The 14,003-nt window shown below is 35.3% G+C and overlaps 1 protein-coding gene across 3 annotated transcripts; it reads left to right on the forward strand.

Annotated features, from left to right (window-relative positions):
* The first annotated feature begins 7,340 nt into the window (after positions 1–7,340).
* On the forward strand, positions 7,341–13,654 carry LOC110458001. 3 transcript variants are annotated; one of them, XM_021509522.1, is made up of 3 exons: positions 7,341–7,462; positions 11,480–11,611; positions 12,816–13,654. In XM_021509522.1, the coding sequence occupies exons 2-3, from the start codon at positions 11,531–11,533 to the stop codon at positions 13,353–13,355; spliced, it is 621 nt and encodes a 206-aa protein (XP_021365197.1). In that variant the 5' UTR covers positions 7,341–7,462; positions 11,480–11,530; the 3' UTR covers positions 13,356–13,654. The 3 variants fall into 3 exon arrangements, with proteins under 3 accessions (XP_021365197.1, XP_021365198.1, XP_021365196.1); XM_021509523.1 differs by having other exon boundaries at positions 11,484–11,611; XM_021509521.1 differs by lacking the exon at positions 7,341–7,462 and having other exon boundaries at positions 10,532–11,611.
* The last annotated feature ends 349 nt before the right edge of the window (positions 13,655–14,003 follow it).

Consider the following 14,003-nt stretch of genomic DNA (forward strand, 5'->3'; position numbering starts at 1 on the left):
TAATGTTACGTTGTTGATTATTGGCTAGCATGCCCTGTTGTTACATTGTTGAGTATTGGTTAGCAAGCCCTATTGTTACGTTGTTGATTATNTCACGACAAACCCTGAAAATACATTGTGAGAATATAAATTCATATCATATATTTTTTTCATAAAAAGTGTCATACAACTTCATCTTATAAGTTACATGTGCTGATCCAATTTTAAATAGTGCGATATTTTTTTCTTCTATCTCTTAATGAAGCACTACATGCATTCATCACATCTACCTAATATATTCTGGTTGTTTCTGTACCTCATCCGGATCACTGTTAAGAATTTCATGAAGTCGATTGGTAAGTTTACTTTGCACTGTTTGTGCTCACGAACCCTACTATACGACGGTGTTCATACGAGAACACTAGTTTTATATTGGATAATTTTGTTTAATAGCCGTTCTGCGGTCTGGTATCTTGTTACGAATTATGCATTGAGAAAGCTTTTTTTATCTGTTTTCACCAGAGAAACATATTTCTGACTTCAGTAATTGCAGATTAAATTACGTAAGGTATCCACGACTATGTATGTATAGGTAGAGAGATCCTTGTTCACTTGGTGCTTTATATCATAACGAATTGAGAAACGTTAATGAGGCGGAAAATATACATTGACCGTGAAATGCAATATCCCTATTCATGACATAATTTCAATTTGATTTATTTTTCACGAAGTCACAGTGTCATTTCTAATTCATTGAATAGTACATGATATCATGAACTCTTCCCAAAGTCGCCGTCTATTTGATTGACACTTGATTGCCTCTATGATTGAGTGATAACCTATCGAACGCGCCTATGTACGAGTGCATTCGATTTACACTACAAAACGCACACCAGACTCCAATAGGAAAGAACAGAAGGAAAGGTGTCATTTAAGTCAGTCGTTGTCGAAAGGCCTTGAATGAGGTTTTCTTTACCAGACAGGTATATAATAGAAACCATGCATATCTAGGTTAGGACATCGAGTTCATGTTTTCAATATGTTCAATGTACTTTTAGACATTCAAAGGCCTACGCATGTTAAATTTGCTTCATCATATTTACAAAAAAGAGAGTTTAGAGTTTATTTTATTTCCACGAAACATATAAGGTCACACGGATACGACGTAAAACATGTAGTTTATTTTGTCATAAAAGAGAATGTTAAAATGTTTACATATCGCAACCAGGATGGTTCATATTTCTCAATAAGAAAAATTGTTTGCGTTATAATATTTTCATTTAGAAATTTTCATTTCAAACTATTCTAAACCTCTTTCACAGACTTGTTTCTGAATCAGACTGAAGTATTATTTTAAAGAGTAATTTAGTTTCCATGGGTACTAAATTAATAGTTTTCACGAGATTCTCAATAAACAGTTCATCTGTTGTAATCCGAGCAAAAATTCTATTGAAAGTCTAATGAGGATTTTCCATGAGATACTCAATAAAGAATTTGAATGGAGTACACATTAAACAATCTTCACATTGAAGACACTCTGAAAACTAAAAGGTTCAGTTGAGAAACCAATGTATAATTTCCATAAGATTCTCAATAAATTTTGCAATGTAGTATTGAATTAATGATTGCCATCGGGTACTCAAATCAGAGTATTTAATGAAGGCTGCGTAACATGCGCCTTTGCAACGTTGTTGAGTATTGGCTAGCATGCCCTATTGTTACGTTGATGATTATTGGCTAGCAGGCCCTATTGTTACGTTGTTGATTATTGGCTAGCCTGCCCTATTGTTACGTTGATGATTATTGGCTAGCAAGCCCCAATGTTACGTTGTTGAGTATTAGCTAGCATGCCCTAATGTTACGTTCCTGAACATTATCTAGCTAGCGCCTTTGTAATCTTGTTGAACATTGTTAAGCTTAGCGCCTTTGTAACCCTGTTGAACATTGTTTAGCTAGCGCCTTTGTAATCTTGTTGAACATTGTTAAGCTTAGCGCCTTTGTAACCTTGTTCAACATTGTCTAGCTAGCGCCTTTTTGCAACGTTGTTGAGTATTGGCTAGCATGCCCTAATGTTACGTTCATGAACATTATCTAGCTAGCGCCTTTTTGAAACGTTGTTGAACGTTGTCTAGCAGATTCCTCTTGGCTCTTATAACCTTGTTGAACATTGTCTAGCTAGCGTCTTTGTAACCTTGTTGAACATTGTCTAGCTAGCGTCTTTGTAACCTTGTTGAACATTGTCTAGCTAGCGCTTTTATAACATTGTTGAACATTGTCTAGCTAGTGTCTTTGTAACCTTGTTGAACATTGTTTAGCTAGCGCCTTTGTAATCTTGTTTAACATTGTCTAGCTAGCGTCTTTGTAACCTTGTTGAACATTGTCTAGCTAGCGCTTTTATAACATTGTTGAACATTGTCTAGCTAGTGTCTTTGTAACCTTGTTGAACATTGTTTAGCTAGCGCCTTTGTAATCTTGTTTAACATTGTCTAGCTAGCGTCTTTGTAACCTTGTTGAACATTGTCTAGCTAGCGCTTTTATAACATTGTTGAACATTGTCTAGCTAGTGTCTTTGTAACCTTGTTGAACATTGTCTAGCTAGCGCCTTTGTAACCTTGTTGAACATTGTCTAGCTAGCGCCTTTGTAACCCTGTTGAGCATTGTCCAGTTAGCCTAGCGCCTTTGTAATCTTGTTGAACATTGTCTTGTTAGTGCCTTTGTAACCCTGTTGAACAATGTCTATCTAGCGCCTTTGTTACCTTGTTGAACATTGTTTAGCTAGCGCCTTTATAACATTGTTGAACATTGTCTAGCTAGCTTAGCGCCTTTGCAAACCTGTTGAACATATTTTAGCTAGCGCCTTTGTTACCTTGTTGAACATTGTCTAGCTAGCTTAGCGCCTTTGCAACATTTTTGAACATATTTTAGCTAGCGCCATTGTCAACTTGTTGACCATTGTCTAGCTAGCGCCTTAATAACCTTGTTGATCATTTTCTAGCTAGCCCCTTTGTGACCTTGTCGAACATTGTCTAGCTAGCGCCTTTGTAACTTTGTTGAACATTTCAAGTAGTCGCCTTTTAACTTTGTTGAACATGGTCTAGCAGTAAAGTTTAGCCCTACACACTAGTATTTCCCTTCAACAATTTGGGAAATTTTGCCGACGTCTTGTGTAATATAAAAACAATATTGAAAATCCAATGGGCGAAATGATGTCAAACTAGTTTTGAATATACTAATTGACACCTAATTCATCAGCTGTAAAATGGTTACGACCCCTCGTGAGAGTGTACTGCAGAGGTATTATATAATCTCTATTCAGACAAAACTTTACAGGTAAGACATTCAGTACTTACACGTATTAGCAACATTTAACAAAATTAAATTCAGTATTATACACAATCACACGGAGATAGCATTTTGTAAAATTATAAAGCATTTTAGTATTTTCGAGTATTTATTCTGCAATTTACAACAAACTATTGAATTTTCAATAGTGTCATTTTCTTACAATAATTCTTGAGCTGGTGGCATTTATATAATTTTGTTTATATTGAATAAATACTTACACCTTCGGTCGCGTTGTGTATAATAAATGCATTCATAGAGCTATTTATTTAAAAAGACACCTCATGGTTGTATAGCACTTACTTGTGTACTTATAGCGTGCTTGAACCCAACACGCCGCGTCTCACACTATAGATAGATGTTTACCACGCCCGGTCAGGTTCACAACCTGATCATATCAATCTTATATATTACACTCAGTATCACAGTGCCTAAAACAATATTCAAATAAAGGCCTACTCATTTAGGTTCAAAATCATTTGAATCAGGAATTATATAAAGGTATAAGATGTGTCTGTTTTTAAACTGATACATATATGTATATTTGTACCTGTAGTGTTGTGTGTGTAATCCTCTTTAAGTGTACTTGTTAAATCTTTATCTCGCTTAATTATTCAAACTTTAACCTTAAACCCTTATTTGATTAATTAATTAGCGTAATGGTTTTAATAGTTAACTGGTTATACATTGTATCTTCTATTTATTAATACGTGTCTTTGTTCTAATATGAAATTAACGCTTTTGTTACATTAATTTTATTTGAACCATTCTCTAATTGACATACTTGTTCGTACCTTTACTTAGTTATTTGTTGTAACCTTTATTTAAACAAAAACAAAATTCATTTAAGCATTGTCCACAAAACTTTATTTAATTGATAACATAATCAACGCTCAAAGACAATATGACAATACTTGTATATTAAAAATATACCGCATAAAAATAGGTAGGATATGTTTGAGTTAACGCCTCGGTAAGCTGACTTGACGTGCACAACCTGTCTCTCTGGTTATTTATGTGTGGTGCGAGGCACCCTTCTACTCTATGGGTAGTTGCAATGCAGACGCATAAACTAACAGATAGTAGTCGATGATTAGGTACAAATCTCACTATGTGTTACAGACACATCGCCGAGCACCACTTGTGACGTAAGTGTGAAGTGGAACCAATGCAAGCTTTTCTTTGTATCGTTTCTCTTCAGTCTCGATCTTACACAATATTGGATGACACGCCGTTTTCCTAAATCCCCATTGGTTGTATCGTTATCACGGGGAGATCGGTGAATATTTGTGTTATTAACTCTGTGTTACTATTTTTAGAACCAGCAGGTTAATTTTTTTGATGACGTCACTTTAATTGTTACGTCACAATGCTCTCTATCGAACGCGGTCCTTTTCTCCTTATAATGTTTACAAATAATTTCAATATTCAATTATAGCCTTTGGCTTAAGGTCGATACCTGGACGCAGTCCGAGGTCAATATATCTTTTCTCGGGTCGATAAATCCAGGTATTGACCGAAGTTAAAGGCTACAATTGTTTTATTATTTTAAAAAACAGTAATGTATACAATCTGAAAAAAAACACAACAAAAAAGCTTCGTGAAGTAGGACGGTGCATTTTTGGAGACACGTCATAATTCTATTTTTAGAAACACCTAGTCCTTCAACAAAAATCACGCGCTCCAAGTCAATATCGGTTTTTATCGGTGTACACATGATGCACTCCTGGCCAATCACTTGTCGGGAATAATATGAAAAAATAATGATGTATAATATAATATTTAAGGACTTTTCCCGTTCGTCTCGGTCAATATCACTTTTTCAGGTAACATAATTACATATTCACCTTATCAAAAATCCATAATTCATAGATACAAATTTAATATACGAAGATCTGGCCATTTATGAAATAATATTTTTGACATCTATCCTTCAATGTTGCGACAACGTCAAATAACAAACAAGCAAACCCCTTTGATAAGAGAATACACAATATAACGGAAGATAAATATGAGGTTTCAATAAAAAACCGATACCTACCGTTCATTCTGTATATGAACTAGGAATTGTTATTACTGATACAATATACACAAATATATAAGGGAATACTACAGAGTTAAATAGAGCTCTGACTACCTTTACCACATGTGTGGACTCTAAAACACATGGGCACACAAGTAACAACAGACACCAAAATATAGGGGAATACAACATCGTTAAGAATTACAACCATGTAACAATATACTAAATGGCATTTAAAGGCAGTTCTGTTCAGTCTGTGTGTAAACTCAATATAAAAGAATATCAACAATTGTCTGAACCCGGATACGGATCTTAAGACGTCAGTTTAAGTTGTTTATTTTTTTTACATATTTAACCCCTGTGGCATTGAACGTTCACATCAAAGTTTACATCAAGAAGTGTACGAAAAATTAAATAAACAGTTTGAAAAGTAAGTCGTAATAGAATTGTAGAATCCAGGTAATATAATGTACGTCTAATACATGTTTTCTGATGAAAAGGAAAAGTGTTTTGTTGTTCTGTGATCTGCCATCATTTAATAAAGCTTCCGATTGGTGTGCACCCACCTGTGTTCAGTAATTATCGTATTTTAATCTATACAATCTCACTCAAAACATAATTTTCAAAACATATCGTAAAACCCACATGAACATTACAACAGTTCATAGTAGCAACCATTGCATTCATTTGACCTATATCCTTAATTCATATGACCTAGTTTTTAATATCCTCGATCATATGAACTCCTTCGTAATTAGCCATATTATATGACCTACATCTGAGTGACCCAGATCGGAACAGTAAACCAGAGAGCATGCCTTTTTTTGAAGTTAAATAAGGAGCGGGTAATAAATGAAATTAACTAGAGCTATATAGTTACTTCACACATAGTCGTAAATAAGGTAGAAACGGGATCATTAAAGAAAGTTACAACAGTTTTTTTTTGTATTCAGTTTTACCATAAAATGTAGTTTAACGGACTTAATAAACGTTTGGCCACGTGTCTATGACATACAGCGTGAATCTTCTGAAAGTATTGTCGACTCGATGATTTTTTTAAAATTACATTTTGGATATAATCGCCAGTAAGTTGATGTTGCAGTATATATGTTCTAAATATATGCAGCAATGTACAATACATATAGCAACAGAGTAAGAATCTTGAGCGAAGTTCTATTCAGTCAATCAGGGTGGAACTTAAATATTGAAGAAGATAAGACGAAGCTGACAAGGCTTACAGGTATACATATCAGTTGTGTTGCTATCGAGTTACTATCAAACCTCTCGCAGTTTTATTGCGTAAATCTTTTTACATATCATGCTCTCGAATTCTTACAAATGCATCTAACAAATTTTATATCTTAAAGGCAAGTATATAAAAAATTCAATAAAAAAGCAAAAATCTACATGAAATCGTCAGAATTACGGAATTTTGTCATAAGTCGACCACATAAAATTGAAGCTGAAGAGTTTGGATGGTTTCGACGTGTTAAACCTTCATGTGCACATATGACTACCATTACTGGGGGGATTTAAAACACTGGCCAGGTGTTTAAAACTTACAGCAACACTTACAGTGTGGAGAAAAAAGCAAAGTCCAAATCTTCCGCAATGCTTAATATCATGGAAAAAATATTAAATTATTAATGTTCATTTGGGTAGAACTGATGTTTTAATGTAAATATGAAGTTTTCAACAGAGTCGATCATTATTCCTGATTTTCACTTAAATGCATTTATCATAATCCGAATGTCTCGAACGGGTGGGGTGTCCTGCTGGTTGTCCTCGGCAGTATGTTTTAGCGTGTAGCACTATAAAGTCGGCATCAGTTCCGTGCTATCACAAGGAGACAAACACGAACATATAGCAGCCTCCCAAAACACACACGCATACACTACACGCATGCATCTTGCACACAGGGGAGGCCGTCCTTAAATGACCATAGCTGTTGATAGGACGTTAAACATTACTAAATCAAACCAAACCAAACCGAATGTTTCGACAAGCGGTTCAGTACACACTCTAACAAAGTCACAACTCGAAGTCGATGTAAAGCGAAAAACAACACACACGGACATGTTTGAGTCCGGTGTAAACGTTCATACATATCCTGTATTGGTAATTTAATTTAACTTAATTATATTCACGTTGGTTAATCGCGTTAACAAATTGGTAAACATCTTGAACGATATTCTATAACATTTCAAACATACAGTGTTTTATTGATAACGATTTTACACCAGACTTAGAACCCATTGTTTATAACAGCGTTCTAGATACAACAAACTCGCGCTGATTGGGTTAACGGCAGTCTGTTTCAATACTGGATGAAGTAACTTTCTGGGATACAGGAAGTAGCGTGTTGATAACATTCACCAGAGTTTATAACCCTTTTGTAATAGTTTGGAGAGAATGTATTGATGTGGTTCATAGTTTACGGAATGACTTGCACAAGGAAGTAGTCACTGTTCCTTGATACAACAAAGGAACGTCATTGGTCAGAAAATATTAGCCTCACGTTTAAGACTTTTAGTCACTTCGATGATGTTAAGATGTAATGATCCAGGTTGATGAAGACTCTGGACAGGTTTCATGGTCGCCATCACGATCTTATTGGCTAATATGATGTTTCTTTGTGTGTTGTGAAGATCGATGCTTTTGATTCTGTTCATTAGCGTGCCGCCTTCTGTTATTGTCATTCCCCCAGTTCTCCGTATGAGGACGTCACTCTTTGTTTTGATTTGATCTCGATTAACATGGCCGGTGTCGCCGATAAAGCAGAAGACGATTTCCCTTCCGGAACACCTGGTCTTACTCTCCTTGTATGTTTCAATGGGCTCCTTAGAGACCTTTCCTTTGGTCATGCCCTAGTTTACCGACTGACGTTTTCGTTGATACTTCCATATTCTCTTGTAGTTTTCGGATGACCTGCCTACTCGCAAGGATTTGACAGAGGACATCATGGCATATCTAACCGACGACTATACGCTGGAGCACCTAGTTCTTGCTCTGATCTTTTTGTGTTATTGCCTTTATTGTTTTTAGCCTATTCGTTTTCCCAAACTTAACAGAACAAGAAACCAGTACAACATGCTTTATGAAGGGTTTAATTGATTTGGTTAGTTCTTACATGAAACAATATAAACGATAAAAAGATATTACAAAGCTTGTTTATAGGTAATACAAAGGTTATTCTGAACGAGATAGAAAAATCTGAGCACAAATCCCACATAGAGTATTTAAGGTAGTGTAGTACATACCTTTAACAGTTAAACTTACTTATTGTCACAGCTGCTTGTTTTCAAACCGTTAATTAATCTGTGATATTTAGGATCAATGAATTTTAGTCTTGTTTGACTATGCCAACTGTAGACGTTAAGAAGTTTAATTAAAATGCAAGTTGTTCTCATGACTTCACTCTAGATATTGCATTAACATACGTCAACTGTTTTTTCGGGTTGGCACGAACATAACAGTAATTTGAAATAAAAAAATCGCTGAAACTAGGGGAAATTAAGTTCCTTTACCGGAAAATAAGAAGAGAACCCACCAATTCCGCAGGGGGTCCACAATAGTCTCCTCTTATGATGGTATGACGTAATAAACAGCAGACCTAAACGTTTCCTTCTCCGAACTTATACACGTGACCCCCTGGCAACGGTTGGTAACATTTGTATCTATTACATGTTTATTCAACTCTCGTCTTAATTAGTTAATTTGAAACTAAGGCGGATATTATGCTATTCTTTATAGTTAATCTTCATTTTAATTGCATACCTCTTACTTGTGTTAAATATGTAATACAAGTAATGATTATAAATACTTTTTTTTATTCCATTAAAATTGTATTGATTTGTGTCTATTTGCTTTGGATTTCAAGTCTTAGCAACATATACATAGTATGACGTCAGTTGTCAATGTAAAGTTATACCCCAAGTGTTCTAATGGGGTAACAGGGGTCACTTTTAGCCTGCCCTTTGTCCTGTAAGTGGAGATCAATGATAACGTATGATGCTTCCGGGTGTTCAACACTAACAACTCTTCTGACAAAAAAGTCAATTATTTCACCAATTATTCAAGGGTTCTCATTATTTTAAATGTAAAAAAAAATAAAAAAGAATTGGACATTAGAAAAGCGTCCCCCGTAATATGCACAGGGTGTGGTCTACAATTAAATGTGAATTGTTAGAAGTACTTGGAGTATAGCCACAGTAACACAATGTACGTTTGATAGTGTTATAAACTACCATACTACCTTAGCCCATGCTTTGTTATACCGTTATACAGTGGTCGTCCTATTGATGTTAAGCAGCCTTTGTTGTCCTCATTACGTGTACATAATAAGGTGTATCAACCACTAATCTACCCGATACTAATGGCGGCCTAACTACAATGTCAGTACCAAGTACTACCATAATGTATAATCTATACAGTGTATTGTCCGCTAAATCAATACAATACGCATGCGTGCTAATCGGTCAACTGGCTTTGGATACATACATATCAATATGTGTTTTGCTACGTACGTATGTACGGAAGCCCTGACGTACATAATCGCGTTGTCAAGAAACTTTTGTTATTGTGAAGATTTAATGACAGTATATTTTTAAGTATGGACCGTCCTCTAATACCGTTCCCTTTGTTTTTACTTGTTTTTAACAGTCCATAATAAATCCTTTTGATTAAAGCTGTTCATAATATCGGTCTTTCGTTTTAAGCGAGTATTTACTATTCTTTATGTTGATGTTTTTTGAGTTTTCACTGTTCCTAATATCGATATTTTGTTTTAAGCGAGTATTTACTATTCGTTATGTCGATGTTTTTGTGTTTTCACTGTTCCTAATATCGATATTTTGTTTTAAGCGAGTATTTACTATTCGTTATGTCGATGTTTTTGTGTTTTCACTGTTCCTAATATCGATATTTTGTTTTAAGCGAGTATTTACTATTCGTTATGTCGATGTTTTTGTGTTTTCACTGTTCCTAATATCGATATTTTGTTTTAAGCGAGTATTTACTATTCGTTATGTCGATGTTTTTGTGTTTTCACTGTTCCTAATATCGATATTTTGTTTTAAGCGAGTATTTACTATTCGTTATGTCGATGTTTTTGTGTTTTCACTGTTCCTAATATCGATATTTTGTTTTAAGCGAGTATTTACTATTCGTTATGTCGATGTTTTTGTGTTTTAATGTGGTTTGACTGTAAAGAATGTCGACCCTTTTAGCGGCTCTCTGTGTTGTATTTACTGTTTGTACAGGTAATCTCGTTTTTGTGCTCTCACGTGCAAGTACTATCCCTTACACTTTATATATGCTTTGTTTTAGCGTTTGATCACAGTGTGTAATGTTCTTCTGGTATTTTCTTGGACGTTCGGTTTTGTCCTTTTGTGTTGAAGCTTTGGTTATGGTATTTTTACCTTGTAATGAAATCTCGGCGTTTAAACATGATTGATGCTGATCTTAATATAAGACATTAGGCATATCAGTAGGCCTGATGCGCCATTGCATGGCGTAAGAGAGGGAATTTCTGTACAGCGTTTATAATTACTAATTCTCTTTTCTGACACGCCGTATTTAGTACCTATTCGTTATGGTTTACCTTATAATGACAAAGAATGATTGAAGATACAATACTATATTTTCCGTTGTGTTTTAATATTGTGACTCTAAATCAAAAAGATGTATACAATTGCAACAAGCAGACCAGTTAATACTCGTACCTCCTAGTAAGCTATGTCTAGAGCCACTTCCGTACTTATTTCTGTATGTATATCATGATAACGGCACGGTTTGGTAACTGATCTCTTAATACAATAAAGGATCCGTTTAAATCAAGTCCAAAACGGGCACTGATTGTTTTCCAAGTTATGTTGGCTTTGGAGGATTAACCTCAGTGATCATATGTGAATAAATGTAATACTTGCATCAAGTAAACCAAAAATAGATGATTAAGTTTGATATCACTTATTTGATAATACATTTCATAGTTCAGATTTTGAAGCATAAATGAGATTAAATACCAACTACAAAACTAACTATGCGTTAGATATATTGTCACAAAACGTCGTCATGTAATGAAGGTATCACTTACCATGTTGCCTGGGTAGACAGGTAAATCTTTTACTTTGGTAGACAGGTAAATACGCCAGGTACCCAGAAACTTGACATCGTTCACCTGTCGCCATGACGAGCTGTATTGGAAACTTCCTGTTTGGAAATGAGATGCAAAATGCTGCTTTCGAGCATTGGGAGGAAGTGATACAGGTAAGATATGTTGTTATAATTGTAAACAAAATAAACATGAAACATGATATATTCATTTTGGACAGCATTTAAGTCCCGTAAGCTATTAATTGCTTTGTAACCAGCTTGCATTGGTTTTGATTTCTCCTAAGGCTTCTTCAGTAAAAAGAATTTTATATTGTGTTGAACGCTGAGGTGTATTTTGCCCTTGTGTGATGACGTTTTGGTATTTTCCCCCCGTGTGTCGACACTGCGATATAGTTTGTCATTGTGCGTTGACAAAGTGATGTACGTATGGTATTTTTGTATTGTGTGTTGGTATCATATCTTTTGTCCATGCACATTGACGCTGGTGTATCATTTATCGGTATGTGTCGACGCTGTTATTTACTGTGTCTCGGCTTGTAGAAGTTATCCTTGTATATCAATATATTGTATTGTATTATTCGTTGTGTATTTATGTTGTGGTAAATGTTGCCGTTATACATATTTGCGCTGTGGTACATTTTTGCCATATTGCAAGATGTAATGTTACAAAAATATCAACACAAAGGGTGTGCAGATTTAGTATATCTGGGACATACACACTGAGAAGAGTAATTTAGGTGATTACAACTACATATGATGACACTTTTACGAGATGAAAAGATCTAGAGAGCGTTAAACGTATGGGTTGTATGTTGATTATGACGTGAACACCTACGTACAATGACGTACGGGTTTTGAGCAGGTAACACATTTGATTTGTAATCGGTTATATCTTAGCCACGACTGGTAATAATGGTTACATTCCTTACGACTCGCAATGTTATACGGGTTGAAATATATTTGTTAAAAGATCTGAGACATAACGTCATACGAGTTCAAATACAGAAATGGTATAGAGACTATGAAACAAGGTTATATGGGCTAAAAAAAGATATTTGGTATGATATACACTGTGAACCACGATTAAACAGTTGCAAAATGAAATATTTCGTTCAGAGACACAAAAACACATGGTCATTTAGGTATGTATTTGGTAGATAGGTTTCGAAAAAAAAGGATATATGTGGCTTATTGGTGACAATAATTAAATATAAAAGTTAAATAGGGTCCAACAAAGAATATAAAATAAATCAAAGATCTAAATTCCCATTGTCGACCTATGTTTTTTGTCAAGCACTGTTGTTTATTTGGAATTTAGAACAGAAACAAACTTATATCAATCTTTTGCATTTTTCAGGCAAAGCACACAATTGAAATGAGAGTCTCAAATCAACTCAACAGCCGGGCACTATTACAACCGGAAGTTAGACTGTCCAAAGGAAAGCTGTTCAACGAATTCCCGGTGATCCCTTCCGGTAAATCGAGTGACAACCTGCTGTACAAAACCCCATGGACTCTTAGGGGCGTTGTAGGACTGGTGACATATCTGATAGAGGGAACCGGCCAGATCGCATGTATATTCTTCAGTAACCCCTTAGTTGGATCAAATATTCTTGGACTACAGTGGAAGACGTTGGAAGATATGGACACGGAAACTCGAGAAGAAATGATTATCAATTTTGAAAAGAAACAAAATGTGAACGCTAAAACCTGGAAGACGGACGATATACCCTGTCATTATCAGCTAATAGGTGAGGGGTTCGTTGTTAAGGCCGCTATGAGCGGAGCCAGTAAGGTTGCCCTCCACGTCACCCTCCTTGACGCTATTCCAAAAATGGAACGATCTGTAACGGTGTCCTCGTGGATGGAAACCCAACACAAACGGAATAAGGATTAAGAATCATTCGGAATACGTGTGATGAGAAATGGCGCATGGAAATCGGTTTATATCGTGCAATAGGATGTTGACAAACATTTATTTATTTCTGTTTCAGAGAGATGCAACACATACATGTCCTGAATAAAATAAAATAAAACTCTTGATTTGATTAGAAGGAACACAACAAGTAACAGGTTAGCCTGCATTCATGTTCATTGCATGGCTTCAAAACACCCCTTAATCTACTGTGAAATCACTACTTTTTAAAAGGTTTTTAATTTCGTTGATTTCATTGGTAATCTTCATCCACGAATGCATAGGTCCACGATGTAATTACAAGTTTGATGTAAAGCAATTCCCTGTTTGAGTGGGTACTCGTAATCCACGAATTCGTGTACTGTTGTTTTTAGATACCATGGTGTCTGAAAAGTTAATATAGCCCTATGAAGGAGTCTTGGTAGTCATTTGAACTCACATCTATTTTATACGCACTTTAACGATAGCCATGCCTGTATTTGTGGTTATCCCATTGAAGACTGTAATCACTTCTTCTTCCTTTGTTATTTTTGTATATGAACCAAAGACTAGCCCTCATTAACTCCATATCTGAACTGAAAGATGACATTCCATTGCATATTTATTTGACGTTATTTGAATATTTGTACT

This window comes from Mizuhopecten yessoensis, unplaced genomic scaffold (assembly GCF_002113885.1).
Source record: "Mizuhopecten yessoensis strain PY_sf001 unplaced genomic scaffold, ASM211388v2 scaffold9399, whole genome shotgun sequence".
NCBI lineage: Eukaryota > Metazoa > Mollusca > Bivalvia > Pectinida > Pectinidae > Mizuhopecten > Mizuhopecten yessoensis.